Below are 16,708 nucleotides of genomic sequence, written 5' to 3'. Positions count from 1 at the left end.
ATACAGTGGGAGGAGACGTTCTACGCTACATGAAAATTGTTCTCGCCCCCCTGAGAACGCTCGGTGTTTCCTTGGGGGACTACAGTATAGGTATTTATTTATGTGTGTGTGTGTGTGTGTGACCGCATACTTTACAATTCACACATTCACACTTTGACTGTACATGTCGTGTTTATTTAGAAACACAGTGACTACAGTAGTATTATATACTGTACAGAGATTTTTGTACAACTATAAAAAATCCTATCCAGCACTATTATTCTATATATACAGTGTATGGACAAAAGTATTGGGACACGTGCTCATTCCTTTGTTTCTTCCAAAATCAAGGGAGCAAAATGTTTATCCTGCTTCTACTGGAGTAACTGTCTCCTAAACTGTAAGCTTTCTACTGTCCAGGGAGGCTTCCTTGGATTTTAGAGCATAGCTGTAGGGATTTAAATGCATTTAGCAACAAGTGCGTGAGTGAGAATAAGACGTTGGATGATCACCAACACCCAAATGTATTTGATGGTGCACCATCATTCAAGAGAACTCAAGAGAATGCTGGGGAGGGGGCTTTATACCTCTTGAGCCCACCCCTGACATTAGGCATAGTGCTAGTGGGTTCATGTTTACCTCCTGGAGAGTCCTATTCTATTGGTAATACAAGGACTAGACAAGATGTGTGTGTGAATCTGCAAATCTGTGTTAGCCACGAGTGCACAGAAACCTCCAAATATGTCCTAACATGTTTTAAAATCATTGTAAATTCTAAGTCCTATTGCAGCATTTCTATTGCAACATTTTGACACCACTGCTAGATTAGAATTTTGTGTAAAGAGTTTTATACAGTCATGTGAAAAACATCCCAAGTCCCTTTCGAACTGCGGTTAATTCAACTAAACAACAAAGTCAAATTTTCATTGTTTTTGCAAAGGCGATGCAATTCCATCTCCTTTATCTACAGATATTGTTTGTAAGACGCTGTTTGCATAGTGCGTAGTTTATTATATATCAGTACATGGCCAGGATGTACAATGAGTTTCTCAAGATTGTTGCTCATAACTGCAAAAAATAATAAATTCCATAAATATTCCCTGCAAAAGATAATAGACATAACATTTCTTTGGAAAGTGGAGAACAGCTGATATTTATTTGGAGCTGACTTCATCCAAAACAGGCTCTGAGGAAGAGAAGTGAACCAGAGTTTAAGATCGTTGTGAACATGTGTCCTTCATCTGATGAAACACTGCACAATTAAAAGAACACTACACTGCAAAAAAGCACAAAAAATCTTGCCCACCTTGAAACTTAAACTCTGGGAACGATGTGAGGTCTCCATTACCATAAAGTCTTTGAAGCTTAGCCAGTTCCTCAGAAAAGGCTCTCTCATACTCTGGGCCGGCATCAACCAGTCCATCTTGGGCCCTGAGGGACATGGCAGAGGAGCTGGCATTAAGAAAGCTGGAAATGGGTGGCATACTGAATTAAAATTCAGTGGTTTTGCATACAGTTAACATGGATGAGATGAAAAGGGGAGCTTTTTTGTTTGGTAGTAGTTTATGGAAATATTTGTGCACGTACTTGCTCTTGGTGGAGTATTCGCGGATCTTATCTAGGAACAGTCTCTGTATTGGGTCCAGTTGTGCTGGAGGTAAGAGCAAAAATAGTTGCATCTTATCTTCTTGTTCCAAAATGTGCAAAAAACAGTGCAATTAAAGATAAACACTGATCCATGATCAACATTCATTCCTCAGGATTTGTTACAAACCACCCCAGATACCTGGAAACTGTCCAGCTAATGTTGAAGGAAAAAAACCTAGAAGTTCAAACCAGTTTATTAAAAAACATAAGAAAAAGGTAAGAACCATACACTATCTAACTGTTCTTTAACTGATGGCACAGAAGAACCACAGGTGGTTCCACATAAAGAACCATTCTGGTAGTGTGAAGCATCTTCATTTGATGTCTTGATGCAAGGGTTCTTTACCAGTTCAAAAGTTCTTGATATTCACACATACCTTTTACAAAACATGTCTTTAAGGAACCAAAAGTGGTATTCTATGGCATCACTCATAGAATCATTTTTAAGAGTTTACACAGCACCAATACACTGCAAAAAGAACTGCTCAGATATACAGTACATGTATTTTTATAGAGTGTTAATTCTTAGACATGAACGGTTGCAACGGTAACAACTGCAATTTCCCTCCTAGGATCAATTAAGTATTTCTGATTCTGATTCTGAAGACAATGTGAGATGCACACCTTTCATCAAATGATGGGATGGGATGGGTTGAAGAGTGAGGAAGTTTAGGTGATGTCAGGGCCAACAAAATCTCCAGCCCTAAACAGCATTGAGAATTTGTGATAGTCATTTTAAGAAAACATTATGAAAATGGATAAAAGTGGATGACCACCACCCCACCTCATCCCATAGTGGTTGAGTGGTTGATAAAACCACTAGCTGCCAGTGAGCTATTACATCATGTGGGAGACCAGGGTTCGATTCCCAGTAATAAGAGTCCTTGGGCAAGACTCCTAACACTGCATTGGCCCACTTCTGTAATATGTGTAACTATGTAAGTCGCTCTGGATAAGAGCATCAGCTAAATGCCATAAATATAAATATATATAAATATCCCCAAGAAATTGGAGGGAGCTCCACCATTCTACGCTGGGGAGCTTTATAGCCCTCTAGCCCACACCTGGCATTAGACAAATTGGCACTGTTCAGGTTCATGTGTAGCTGCTCTAGAGTGTCCTATTATTCTATTGGCAGTACTTATCTACAGGGCCTAGACAAGCTGTGTGTGTTTGTGTATGCACATTTGCACATCTGTAGTACCTGAATTAATTCATTAGGAGTGTCCACAAACATTTGGACATATAGTGCACGACAAAATGGATTGAGGGAGTCATCAAGACCAGAAGAGGATCTATGTGACACTAATAGACACATTTCGGTGTATATCAGTGACATCTGAGCAATTTTTTTTGACTGCCAATGGACACGCTATGATACAAATATATTGAAAGTGATTGATACCCTCTGACTTCCTGACTGGTCCCTCCTCTTCTGTTGCAATTTCCTCTTCTATAAATTCTCCACTGCCTGGATCTGGACCCAGACCCTGGTCCACGGAAACCTCACTCTCTGACGTGAGGTTCAGAACCTTTTGGGTCATTGCAACCATCTCTTCCTGACTTGCCGAATCCCCATGGACTTCAGTAGTCATCTGCTGCTTTGCCCTTTCTACAGGTATAATCCCCGAGATGGAGCCTGAGATGACTGCTTTTTCGGGTGCAACATCTGAGGATGACATTTTCTCGGGAACAATTTCTTCAGCAGTGTTTTCATATGGAACCACAGGTGGAACCTCGGGTTGTGTCACTGCAAGTTCTAGCACAGAAGCAGGTTCTACTTTTACTTCTGGAGTACTTTCGGGAGCAACAGTCCCTTCTTCAAAAAAGGTCTTTGAGGAAGATGTCCTGTAGGCAAGATCAACAAGAGTCTCCAAAGTCTGGGGTTTATCTTGCATCTGTGTTCGGGTAAGTTCTGCTCCTGAAGGTGCAACATTAGACGTAGGTGAATGTACAGATGTTGAACCCTCCAGGGCATGGACGATTTCTACATGTTCAGGAACTGGAGTGGTTTTGGCAGAGCCATGTCCTGCAGGGGAAATTTTGGGAATAAAAACCTCAGGGGCAACAGGGATATCTATGGCACGGATAGACTGAGAGTTAACAGTTTCTGTAATTACCGTGCCTGTAGCTGCAAGGACCCCAGCAGAAGTCTCTGTGGATGCAATATCTGTATCATCAACTGAAGTCACCTCCTCAGAGTATGTGACATCTATAGGGGCAGTACCAGAGTCAGTTCCAGGTGCTGCTTTAGGGGAACTTGCGATTTTATCAGGGTCACTCCTGGGTTCTGTTGTCCCTTCTTCTAATGATGTGGCAAAAGGAGAAGATTCAGAAGGCAGGTTCTTGGTGGCTCCAAGAGCTGGTACTTTCTCTTGACCTGTATTTACAGAAACATGTCCTTGTTCTCCAGATGCAGTAGCCTCATAAAAATCTTCAGCAGAGGAACTAGACATGGTTAGTGGATTTATTGCAAATTTCGTGGCCTTCAGAGAGTCACTGTTTACAGCAACAGGAGTCACTGATTCTGAAGAACTTGCAGCAGCTGCAACTTCTGATGTGGAAACAGGGGTAGCCGCAGAATCACTCGAAGCAGCAGACTGCTTTGATGCAGGACGCCTGGCAGCTTTCAAAGCGGCCTCTGCATTTACAGACTGTTTGCTCACTGTAGCGTCACTGGACCTTTGCAATAATAGTTTGCTGATATCGATGATCGTTTTGGGCTTTGCCTTCTCTAGAGGAAAGAGATCAGACAGATAAGACATTAAAGTACTGATGAGCATCCACAATACATAATTTCCAACCTGCATTAAAGACTGTAGAGGCAATTTATTATTATGAGCCTGTTTATACCTTTTTTACTGGTTTTGGTTGTGTCGAGATGGCTGCGTTTACACTGTTATACCATGGCTAAAATTCATGACAAAAATTCCTGCAGTGGTTTGAGGGATGGGATTTGTATCTGGTATAAATGCCTCTTGAGTGTGTTTACACTTGCACGTTTATATGGCTTGGCCTTATCCAGATATAATCCTGATACTCAAGATGCATGAAGTGACCAGGTGTAAAAAGGGTCTAAGGCTATGTTCAGACTGCCAGCCCAAATCTGCTTTTTGACACCACATTAATGTTTTGTCAGATCTAAAACAAATTTGCAGGGTATTTTATATGATATGTAATGCTCTATTGCTCAAATCAGATTTCCAAGCTTCTTTCGCGTCACTCGCAACTCGACAGACAACAACCACATCAAATCCAGAGTGACCTCCTTCTCTCCTGCTTCTACGTATAAACGTCTATGTTGTTACCACAGCAACCCATGCAGATAGGCGTGTGATGTCCGGACACACACATCCGATCTGACCACCCGCAAATAACATAACAGTGCGAACAGTCATCTCACCACATCTGATTTGAGAAACAAATCCGATTTGCAGTCTGAACACAGCCTAAGGGTCCCAAGTGTGAGTGCATGTGAGTGCATGTGCATTCTGAAGAAACCTTGTTCTATACATTCTACTGTAATGTATAATGTATCTGTGGGATCACCTGAATATGTACATTCACAGGTAGGAAGATGTTCTAGAACAACTAACTGAATGGTCAAATTAACTTACTTATACTTGTATATCTGACTGGTCTCTTGGGAGTTCCAGATTTGGTGCTGAAGTCCACCACACTTGGCGTTCCTCTTAAAATGCCAAATGAGCTTTCCAGACAAAGGCGCTAATATTACAGAAGACAAAGGTCAGACAGAGAAAAAACAGAGAGGCAAGGAAGGCTGTATAACAGTGCCCTAGACGGAGAGACCTTGACTTTGGAGGACCTCATTGTATATTTTCACATTTGGTTGGATCCAAGAGAAGGGATCTTCTGTTCTAGTAATGACCAGGCAGGCCATAAGCATGCCTGAAAAGGAATCAGCAGTTTTTCTTCAACAAACAGACTGCAGTATTTCCTGCAAAAAAGCTAAACGTTTCCTTTTTTAACTCCCTAACTCACGCTGTGTTGCCGTGGGAACAGCATCACTAGGAAACTGACACTTTAACGTTCTATGGGTGTCACAACATGACTCATTTTAACCTTTATTTATGAGCAGCACTGCTGGCAGTACTATCCTGTTGCTGCTAATTTGCATATCTTACTTAAGCTACACTATGAAGTTTTCAGTGCTTCCAAGAGGGTAGATCTGACCCAGCTAAAGTTGGCCTTAACTGTGATGCCATGGACATAACTGACCAAAATTCGTTGTTGTGCATCACAACAGATCTGACCGTTCCAGGCATGGACTCCACAAGACCTCTGAGGGCAGCCTGTGGTATCTGGCACCACTACATTAGCAGTAGATCCTTTCAGTCATGTAAGTTGTGAGGTGAATCGCATCAATGAGCCTTGGGCGCCCACAGCCCTGTCGCTAGTTCACCGGTTGTCCCTACTAGGAGCACTTTTGGTAGGTACTAACTACTGCATGCCGAAAACACCTCACAAGACCTGCCTGTTGTTTTGGAGACGCTCTGACCCAGTCGTCAAGTCATCACAATTTGGTGCTTCTGACATGGCAATGGAGCGCAGTGCTGGGGGTGCCAATCTCCCAGCCCCCTTTCCAGTTGGGGAACTTGCAGTCATTTGTGTGTGCCTGCAGGATCTCGTTTCTCATTTTGGTGTTCAAAGGGGTGCTCATGCGTGCACTCTATCCTTAGGGAAAGCCTGTATCGATACGGACTCTCATCGGCAGCACTCTCTTATTCAAATGTCCCTGTGATGCAAGCCAGGGTTTGTCACAGTGGTTGTGGTTCTTTTACAGCTGAAGATTTTGAGTGATGCTAGATAAAACGCAGGAGGTTAAGAGAGGGAAAACTGCTACTTAGTTATTTCTTTCAGGTGGATCAGACACTAGAGGGTGCTCCTGAACCCTAATCGGCTCTTATGGAGCTCACAGACTTTCAAATGCTTCTCGACACCGCCTTTAGGATTTTCCACTGAGAGGAAGATGCTGGTAAGCTCATATTATTATTCATATTCCTATTATTATTTTTTTTTTTACTGTAATGCATTTTTGTATTTTCCAAAATTAAAGGGCAACCCCCCCCCCCATAGACCCCCCCACCTTCTTATGTACTTTGTGTTTTGCCATTTCGCTCCATTTGTAGCTTGATTAAAACGGTCACTGTGAATTAGAGTGCAATAAACACAACTTTGCATGGGTATGAATGCTACATTCCCTCGATTACTCACGTCCTATAAGGCTACACACTGCTGACATTACAGAGGTGCTCAGGTGGAGAAGCACTTCAGGGCTTAGGGTGTCATTTGGGACAAGACCTCCCTGCTGAAAAAAGAATCTCAGAATCAAACTTTAATGGTAGCTGGTTTCAGATGGGCTAGGCTGGTTATCCAGGTGAAAACTAATCCTGTGCTGGGAGAAGCCAGCTGTTTAGGCAGGGTAACCAGCTTAGCGTATGTTTTCATTTTAGTATGTTAGACTAGCTAGTCTTGACAAAGCTGGTCATCAAGCTGGTCAAATCTACTGATTGACCAGCTTGGTCAAGATGGTCACGCTAATTATTTATTTATTTATTTTTAAATGTTTTTTTTTTTTTACAAAATCTGTTTCTAGGCTTCTCTGTGATGGATAATTTATCTGAAATAATTTCCAACAGGAACTGGAATGCCATTGTATGTGGAAAAACAGTACCTGCTCACTCAGACGCCCAACTCTGAGGAACGGTGCTGCCATTCCTGAGGTCTGGGGAACACCTACCACTGCTGGATGGTTCCTCTTTTCCACCACACTGAACAAAATGAGAGAACAGAAAATGCCACACCAACTACAATACTACTAACGCTTCAGGAAAACACGCTTTTACGCTTTTAAGCTTGTAGAAACGGCACACAAATAAGTGGAAATAGGCCTGAGACAACAACAGACAGTTATGGAGGTACAGTTAGCTAGTAGACGTTTACCCGTCTCTTCGTGGTGGCCTGGCTCTCTCTACGAAGACTTGTTGTTCACTTCTTGTCCATCTGACTGGGGCTGACCAAGTGGTCAAGTTAAAGGATTAAGGAGGATACTGATTTAGAAGCATGCAGTGAAGCCCAAACAGGCAGGACTGCAGCTGTAGGTGGCACACAGCGTGCAGCAGTCGTTGCGTAACGACTAGAAGGAGCTCCTAACAGACACGCCCCCTTCAACATGAGCACTAACAGTACAGGCACTGCGGGGGTTCCCCACTCCATAGAGATGGGACTGACTGTGTCAGCCTGCCATTATCTCCTCAGAAGGATGGGAAGTAGGCTGTGTATTTTAGACGAGCTAATCTCATAAAAGCTTATCTACCCAACAAATGTGTCCTGCAGAGGGCGCTCGCTCCACCTTACACCATTAAACAGGTTCCATCAGAAAGTGGCACTGGATACCTTAGGAGTTAAGAATAGAATTAAAAAAGAAGTATATAAAATACCTAATTTTAGAAGTGTAAAATAAGGTGGCAACACCTGTGCTTTTGAACAGTTCTGCAGTGTTTGTATCTGAAACACAATGAGAGACTATACTACTTTGATTGAAGTGTTTTGAAATTCTAGAAGAGAAAAGAGTAGTTTTGTAAGTATATACTGAGAAGTGATGTGGTCCTATGAAATGGTATGGAGGAGGACTGCAGACTGAAGTATTAAAAGCCAGTTCCCCGCGGAGCCTGATCTTGGATTTGAATTGCATTATCGATGGTGAATCCATTTCTTATGTCTAAATATCAGCGGTCAGGCTGGTCAGGGATGTCAAAAGTGCAGAGAAATAGATGTAGCCTGTGGGTTCAAAATTAGAGCTTAGATTAGATCTTTAAAAAAAAACAAGATGAAACTGAAACATTTTATTTATATATATCCTGTAGTAAAAACAATTTAATTAGACTCATCCAACTAATGATTTAAGACAATGTCAAAAACAGATTAAAAGAAAACTACCAGTTATGAGACAGTAAGTCAATTACAAAATACAAAGTAAGCTATGAGACAGCAAACCAGTTATGAGATAGTAAGTCAGTTATAAAACAATAAGTCAGTAATGAGATACTAAGATAGTAAGTCAGTGATGAGTCAGAAAGTCAATAAGATACTAAGTATGAGATAATAAGTCAATAACGAGGAAGTCAGTTATGAGATAGTAAGTCAATTATAAGATACTAATTTAGTTAGAAAAGTCATCTTTGAGATAGTAAGTAAATGAGAAGATACTAAGTCAGTCAAGAGATATTCAGAAAGTTATAGTACGTCAGTTATGGGATAGTAAGTCAGTTATGAGATACAAAGTCAGATGAGACAGTAAATCAATTATGAAATAGTAAGTCAATTAAAGATATTCAGAAAGTTATGAAAAGTAATCTTTGAGATAGTTTGAATTATGAGATACAAAGTCAACTATGAGACAGGAAGTAAATTAAGAGCTATTTAGAAAGTTATAGTATGTCAGTTATGAGATATTAAGTAAATTATGAGATACAAAGTCAGTTATGAGACACTAAGTCTATTATGAGACAGGAAGTAAATTAAGATATTCAGAAAGTTATAGTATGTCAATTATGAGATACAGTCAGCTATAAGATAAGTTATGAGATAGTAGGTCAGTTATGATATATTAAATCAGTTATGAGATAAGTAAGCAAATTATGCTATACTAATTCAGTTGAGATAGTAAATCAATTATGAGATACTAAGATAAGTAAATTATGAGATACTAAGTCAATTATGATAGTAAGTCAGACAAGAAAAAGTAAGTCAATTTTAAAATAAGTCAGTTATGAACTAGTAAATCAGTTGTGAGATACAAAGTCAGTTATGAGACACTAAGTCAATTATGAGACATGCCCAAACAAAATGTGAGGACTGTTGATTCTTTTAAAAGACCCCAGCGCTGGGAATAACTCACACAATATACTTGGTCCAATTGAGCTTTAATTGCAACATTTAAGACAATACACTGCTTCTACATTGATAACAATACACTGTCATCAACATAATTACTCTTCAAGTTGTAATATATTATACTCCTTTCAAAGATTTAAACACAGACACGTACTGTACCGCTGACTCATTGGGACTTTGCTCATTAAAAAATAAGGGGAAAGAGCCTACTGGATCGCAATGTACAGTGAAACAGAGAATGGGTGGAGTGGGGCTGGACAGATGTAAGGAGGAAAGAGGAGAGAAACAGAGAGAGAAAAGAAATTAAGAGGTAACCGTGACCTCTTCAACGTCCTCTGAAGCAAAATATTTTTCACTAAGACGCTCGAGAGGCTCGAGATCCAGCACAAAGCACTCAAACAGTGCCACACTCACGCAAACACACAGAAATAACTTACACACCCTGCAGAAGCAATTCTTCTCAATGAATCAGACATCTCACTAGCACAGCAGTGGAATAGTAACATCTGTATTGCATCTAAACAGGGACACACTCTCTCCAACACACACAAACACATTCTCGAAGGGGCAAACTCCAGGTTCTTTTGCTATTATCATCATTTTAAAACGTAGTCCAATCTCTGCCACGTGTGTAGCATGCCTTCGCTTACCGCAGACGATAATATCAATGTGTTTCCCTGTATTGAGAAAAGAACAGAAAACCTGCTGACTCTAAGCACACTTCTAATGGACGTCAATGGGCAGGTGTTAAAGCAAAGGCCCACTGGCTGTTATTAGAAGTGTGTTTCCAGTCAGTGGGTTTTCTGTTCTTTTCTTATGATTGCCTTCGGGAATCGATGGCATGCTACAGATGTGGCAAACAAAGATCAGCTTGAGAAACGCTGGAGTTTTCCTTTACCGTTACAGTATTGCCGCTTCATTCGGAAACGACTCATCCAGCTCAATAATGCTAACAGATCTCAATCTGTCCACTCAGATCAATGAGGAATGAAGAACAAATGGTGAAACATACTGTGGAGCAGCAGTGCTATTTTCTGCAGTGCTATGGAGGGGGAACACAATCGCAGACCATTGAACAGTGTCATTGTCCCTCCCGCAGCCTGATCCCTGGTCGCATTTGAAATAAGAAAAGTCATTTTTTTATGTAATACAACCTCGCAGATATTTACACTCTACTCCATTTACGACTTTCTGTTCATAAGAAAAAAAAAGTACATCAACCCTGATTGATACATTTCAACTTTACAAATAGAATCCAATTACAGTGTTACTATCTAACCACTACTATCTAAGCAGGGTTTAGTGTTTAGATGGAAACTTCAAACTTCTCTAAAATCAAAAATAATATAAAAAAAAATGGGAAAAAACACATTAGTAGTAATATAATATCAGTTATAATTAGCACTCCATGTTAAATAGCTTACTTTGTGTACCAAAATGATACATATGACAAGGGGGGATGAGCAGGAAAATGTTTAAAATCTAAGCTAAATGAAACTACTTCATTAAATTAATGAATTATTAATATTGGCTCCGCATTAAACGTATTATACAAGTATTTGACACACATTTGAAAAAGTAACTCAGGGTGGTAAAGCAGTCACTGCTTTCTCCTACTAGGGGAAAATCTTGGCATGCACTTGTTTTCCTAATACGGGGAAAATGGTCCCAATTCTGACATGCCGATAAGCATGGGCAAATGTCTAAAGCTAAGGAAAAACTAGGAATACGTTAAATCAACAGTGTCTTTGTTCTAAAGGCATGATCAGCCTCTTGGTCAGCATCATTTCGTCACAGCTCTTCACATTACAAGTGGAATCAACTCAATTTCCGCACAATTTTTCCAGTGGGATATATAAACATTTTGAAGCTTATGGGACATCTGGTCTCTCCCAGCCACACAAATCAAAATGTGAGCTCATGATTACATTCAAGTATGTGACTGTTGATCACCTTCTGGAATTAAATGCAAGGGAAATCAAGGAAGCGTATAAACCTCCCATCACTGGATATCCTTAATTAAGACTGGAGTGTGAAGGGAAACGCCTAATACAGTAAAATAGCGGAGTGAAACCCTTTATGGTTGTGTATAAAACATCTCTATCTCCTAGAGACAGCTCAGAGTTGTGCAACTTCCTGGAATGGCACGATGCTTTAGACTTTGAGTGAACTAAACTTCATTCTAGATCTTCAACTTGAGGCCTTACCAGAGGAATAGAGGCCTTGTAAACATGACTGAACAGGCAACAGCACTAGTAGCCTATAGAGTAACAGTATAATAACGTTCAATAATGAAATGCCTTAAATCCATACGTGGGAAACGGAAAGTCTGGCTTGGTTTACATTGAATTTATAGGGCAGTCTTAAAAATGTTTGAGTGATGCCATAGAAGGACCACTAATGGTTCCATAAAGAGGTCAATGGGCCTCATTCAGCAGTCACTAAAATTATTTTTAGTGTTATTTTTTATATTATTATTCTTGAGAAAAGTCGTAACAAGAAGTCTACGTCAGATTCATGATTTGTTTTTAAACTGCAGAAATGTTCACAGCTCTGCTCTTATAGTGGATCCCAGTGTATTCATAAATTGTACAAATCCTAAATAAGAAACCATGATGAATGTCAATCTTTGTGAAAACTGTGTAAGTGGTATTTATGAAGAAATACCTTCTTAAGAATGGTTGGTGAATGAGGCCCCATGTTAGTAATACACCCACCCGTTCATATCTCCCCCTACCACTAGAAATGGTCCCGACACTAGGAGGGTAAGGACCCAACATTGCTTGACAGTGAAAGGGGAGAGAGTGCCATCTATCCACCTTAATTGTGCTCTCTCAGACTCCTTACGCTGATGGCAAAGTGGATTTCTAGGTTCTTTAGGGTTCTTCTCATCACTCACATTCATTATTCATAACATCTTGATTAGTAACATAGGTCTTTATGGGACCTAAAGTGGTTCTTCTATGGCTGGGATGGGCAATGGGGACCCGAAGTCTGTTTACCGTTTACCGTACTGATTTCCCTGCACTAACAGACCTACTAAACCTGGCAATTAACAGGTAAGTAGAAGCAGGTCAGTTTGAGCAGGAAAGGCAATAAACTGTGCAGGAATCCGGCACCCACACTTGTACTGTGGAAATGCTCACTGAGTCACTTGAAGAACCCTATTATTTTTAAGGGTGTGCGTCTCATATGGGTGTAAAGATCTCGCAGTTGGAGTTTAACTAAAACAGGCATGGTCTGGATCGCAGTGTTTGCTAAGTTAGAACACAATCACTAATGTCACTATGTCAGTTGTGGACGATTCAGTGTTGGGGCTACCATGAACATTATTGGAACACAGACAGTGGCTTTATGACTAACACCATGTTAAGACCTAGACGCCAGCTCTAGAACCTTGATGTTCAATCAAGTTGAATAAAAGAGTAACTCAGTTGCTCATTAAGAATATTACTCCTTCTACTTCTCTGACTCACCTCCTGCTATACTCCCTCTCTCCCTCCCTCTTTCATTCCCTCTGTCTTTCAAAACCCTCACCCACACCCACACCCACACACACACACACACACACACACACACACACAGAGAGAGAACAGGGCATGGTGTTGTGGATTGTCACATTAGGCTGGTGGGCTTGTACCATGGAAGAGGGGGGCAGTATGGAATCTGGAGTGAAAGGAGGTCAGGGTGGGTCACAGAGGTCAGGGTTCATCAAAGAGCTGCAGGTCGAGTCTGACCACTATCTCTCCTGTGGGGACCTCGTGCAACAGCAGCCTCTTAGTGATCGGACCTTTCGAACCCTGGTCCTTTTTAATGTCCGCCAACCGAATCTCCGTCCTACCCAGGAAATCTACACACACACACACACACACACACACACACACACACACACACACACACACACACACACACACACACACACACACACATAACCACATTGCATTCAGTGCAATAAAAAAATGTAAACTGTACCATAAAAATCCAATCAAACGGAGTCATGGCGAAATGAACTCTTAATCAAGTGTGGCAAAGAATGTATAGCTGTGTAGCTATAGCTGAAGTGCGAGTGCCTTACCATCGGGGGAGAATTGGTCCCTCTCAAACACAGTCACACACAGCACATCCTGTTCCAGGTCTTTGATGAAGAACTGGCAGTTGGAGTTCCACTTGGGGTTCAGTGTGTCCTGCAAGGTCTTGGTGATGTGACACTGTGAACCCATCGTCACCTCACAGTATGGGTTACTCTTACCTACACACACACACACAGAGGATAATACAGTACACCACAGGGGATATTACAGCACATCACCCACAAATAGTGGTTTAGTTGTGCTACCACTTTGTGCATGGTACATTAACCAAAATAGAGAATGCGAGCGAGAGCTTCAGAGAGAGCGCAAGGCAGAGAACGAGAGAGAGAAAGAGAGAGTGAGATAGCGAGAGATCAGAAAAGAGGTTAAAATAGTGAGAGAGAAAGAGCGTGAGAAGGAGACAACGCACGAAAGTTCGATATAAAACGGTAGAGAGCAAGTGAGGGCAGAGAGGGAGAGAGCGAGCGCGAGATTGCAAGAGGGAGAGCACGTTAGAGAGAGCACAAGAGAAGGAAAGAGCGATTGGGGGAGAGCAAGAGAGTTCTTACCATGGGAGCGGCAGGGTTTCAGCTCAATTCCTTCCACTATGTTAACCATCAGTCTACCGATGCCTGTAGCTCTCTGAGACCGCACTACACACACAAAAACACACATACAAATAAAACATGTACATCAGTGCACATCAGTAGTTGACAAAAGATATCAGTTGAGAGTGTGTCACTAAAAACGTATATAAAAAAAGTGACTTACTACTGAAGTGTTTAAAATAACTGGTAGCTAAATAATCCGAAAGACAAATTATTTTTTAAGCTATTAAACACACTTTAAAATATAAATTGGAAGCCTAGTATATCTTAAATTATCTGTAAATGTGGTGACTGTATTATATATGAGAAGACGATCAAATTGGCATTGGTTGTATCTCAACATTAAAGGGCTCAAATCAGACTGCATTGAACTTGAAAACATGAGGGATGGCCATGGCATAAAGATTAGAGAAACTGGCTTGGGACCAGAAGTTTGCCGGCTTAATCCTCTGGACCGGCAGGAACAGCACCTTCTCCTCCTTGAACATTCACAAATGTGGTGCCCTTGAATAAGGCACCTAAACCTCAATAGCTTCCCGGGAACTGAGAGGGGGATCACTCTGGGTGTGTGTTCCCACTGTCCCGAGTCAGCATCAGTGTTTTGTCACTACCATTTCACCTCTGTTCTATTTACTTAACATTAGACCATATTTCCAAATGTAATGCATCACACTGCCACTGTGTTCCATCAAATTCTGTATGTCCATCACATCCCTACAACTGGTTGGTGTGGCGCAACAGATAACACCACCACCTACCATTACGTTACAACACCACCATGTGGGAGACCAGGGTTTGATTCCCGGTCTGGGTGACTATGCTGCGCTACACCAATAAGAGTCCTTGGGCAAGACTCCTAACACTACATTGGCCCACCTCTGTAATATGAGTAACCTTGTAAGGCTCTGGATAAGAGCGTCTGCTAAATGCCGTAAATGTAAATGTACTAATAAGGGCGTTTTCAACAATGAATAAAACTCACCCAGATAGGCTTTCTCCCTCTTTTTCTTCTCTGTCTCAATGAAGAGCTCTGAGGCAGCCTTGATCTTCTGCACCCACGCAGTCCTGAACAGAACAATCCGATTTTCAAAATCAAATTTCAGCCCATTAGCGATGCATTATTGATCATAAATCTAGCGCTTGACATTCAATAGCTTTCCTTGTGATGTACCAGAAATGATAAATGGCAGGGAGAAGAACAGTTTGAAAAGTATGAAAACTTTCCTTTAGCCTTTCTAAAACATTTTCAAGACTGCATTTTCTTAATCATCTTAAGCTCATCACATACCTCTCATTGATGCTCTCTGCCCGTATAGTGTAGACTCGGTCTATGTGGGATATATGGAAAATGGGCTCGTCTCCAGAGGGGTCGGTAGGGAGCTTCACTAGAACCTCGTTCAGGAAGATGGGCTAAAGGAGAAAATTAAGGGACAGTGTGAAATAAATTCTAATTACTTATGGCAGCTGGTAAATGAGAGCTGCTGTCTCATGATGACCACAGCATCATGTGTCTTTCCAACAGGAAAGATAACTTCTTGGAATGGGTTATATGGTAATGTGATAGATTTAAAATATTAAGTTAAGAGTAGCCATTTATGCTATGGTTATCGTAGCCCAGGGTGGGCAACTGGGGATGAGGCCAGCACAGTCTGGTGATTTCCCTGCTCCAACAGATCTACTAAACCTGGCAATTAACAGATATCTTAAATCAGGTGTTCTTGAGCAGGAGAAACAAAAGCTTGAGGAATCCGGCCCTCCAGGATTACAATTACCCACCCCTGTTGTAGCCTAGTTACTGTTTTAATTCTTTATCTTCATTTAAAATGATGTAATAAAAACAAAAAAATCTTATCATTTTCTTTGTGAAATTTAATGTTATAGAAAGAATGAAAGTTAACCAACTCAAATAAATGTTAAATGTTACAAGTAAAAAGAAAAAAAAAATGTATCGGCTGTCAATATGTTGTGAAAATGAGAAAACTGCAAAATGCTATATTTTGTAAGCATACAGTGTGCAGGGCCTTTAGGCAACTACATACATTGTTTATAACTATGTTTTTACTTGTAGAGCAGGTCCCATTAGAACAAATGCAGGTAAACATAAATACAGTAAAAAGGAACAAGAATTTAGTTTTGAAGAAAGCTAGTAGAATCTGAAGAATCTTGTGAGCTAGTCTGCAGAACAAAGCTTGGTTCCAGATTTCTCCTGGACGCCTCCAGCCATCACAGAGATGTGTTCCATCAATTCCATCAGCAGCTCACCTAATTTACCATCATTGAGGACTGATTTACCAAGCACAGTGTTGGATGATCACTATAAATAATACTGGACTCCCAGGAGATGTTTTAATTAACATTATAAGTACATAAACACTTGCTTTTCAGACAATTAACTTTTTAATTCTATTTTACATGTGGTTTAAACTTATGATAATTAGTTCATTGATTTTATTTATTCTCTAATCCTACTGAGAATAATGAGGTAAC

At 40.8% G+C, this 16,708-nt stretch overlaps 2 protein-coding genes across 8 annotated transcripts in view; both read right to left on the bottom strand.

Moving 5' to 3' along the window:
- Window positions 1–15: 15 nt before the first annotated feature.
- Window positions 16–7,770, bottom strand: LOC140536301 (uncharacterized). 5 transcript variants are annotated; one of them, XM_072658026.1, is made up of 7 exons: window positions 7,591–7,770; window positions 7,322–7,418; window positions 5,244–5,352; window positions 3,032–4,360; window positions 1,567–1,630; window positions 1,286–1,446; window positions 16–1,165 (listed from the first exon to the last, which is right to left on the bottom strand). In XM_072658026.1, exons 2-7 carry the CDS (start codon window positions 7,361–7,363, stop codon window positions 1,134–1,136), a joined length of 1,737 nt encoding a protein of 578 aa, XP_072514127.1. In that variant the 5' UTR covers window positions 7,364–7,418; window positions 7,591–7,770; the 3' UTR covers window positions 16–1,133. The 5 variants fall into 5 exon arrangements, with proteins under 5 accessions (XP_072514127.1, XP_072514128.1, XP_072514129.1 ...); XM_072658027.1 differs by having other exon boundaries at window positions 1,286–1,431; XM_072658028.1 differs by having other exon boundaries at window positions 1,286–1,410.
- A 1,785-nt stretch (window positions 7,771–9,555) lies between these two features.
- The window catches only part of itsn1 (intersectin 1 (SH3 domain protein)), a 66,610-nt gene continuing 59,457 nt past the window's right edge, over window positions 9,556–16,708 (bottom strand). For all 3 annotated transcript variants that reach the window (XM_072657796.1, XM_072657798.1, XM_072657797.1), the window contains 5 exons: window positions 15,510–15,631; window positions 15,204–15,286; window positions 14,183–14,266; window positions 13,619–13,792; window positions 9,556–13,393 (listed from right to left, as the gene is read on the bottom strand). In XM_072657796.1, the coding sequence (XP_072513897.1) occupies window positions 13,245–13,393; window positions 13,619–13,792; window positions 14,183–14,266; window positions 15,204–15,286; window positions 15,510–15,631 (612 nt within the window). In that variant the 3' untranslated portion in view covers window positions 9,556–13,244. The remainder of the gene's footprint in view (window positions 13,394–13,618; window positions 13,793–14,182; window positions 14,267–15,203; window positions 15,287–15,509; window positions 15,632–16,708) is intronic.

This window comes from Salminus brasiliensis, chromosome 15, assembly GCF_030463535.1.
Source record: "Salminus brasiliensis chromosome 15, fSalBra1.hap2, whole genome shotgun sequence".
NCBI classification, from domain to species: Eukaryota; Metazoa; Chordata; class Actinopteri; order Characiformes; family Bryconidae; genus Salminus; species Salminus brasiliensis.
Note: the sequence above shows the minus strand (reverse complement) of the source record. Positions and strands in the feature narration are given on the sequence as shown.

Coding starts and splice junctions, on each gene's coding strand:
- LOC140536301 (XM_072658026.1), bottom strand. CDS start 7,363: ATGGCAGCACCGTTCCTCAGAGTTGGGCGTCTGAGTGAGCAG. Junction 1,447..1,566: donor GAATACTCCACCAAGAGCAA/GTACGTGCACAA, acceptor ACCCATTTCCAG/CTTTCTTAATGCCAGCTCCT. Junction 1,166..1,285: donor CCCAGAGTTTAAGTTTCAAG/GTGGGCAAGATT, acceptor TCTCTTCCTCAG/AGCCTGTTTTGGATGAAGTC.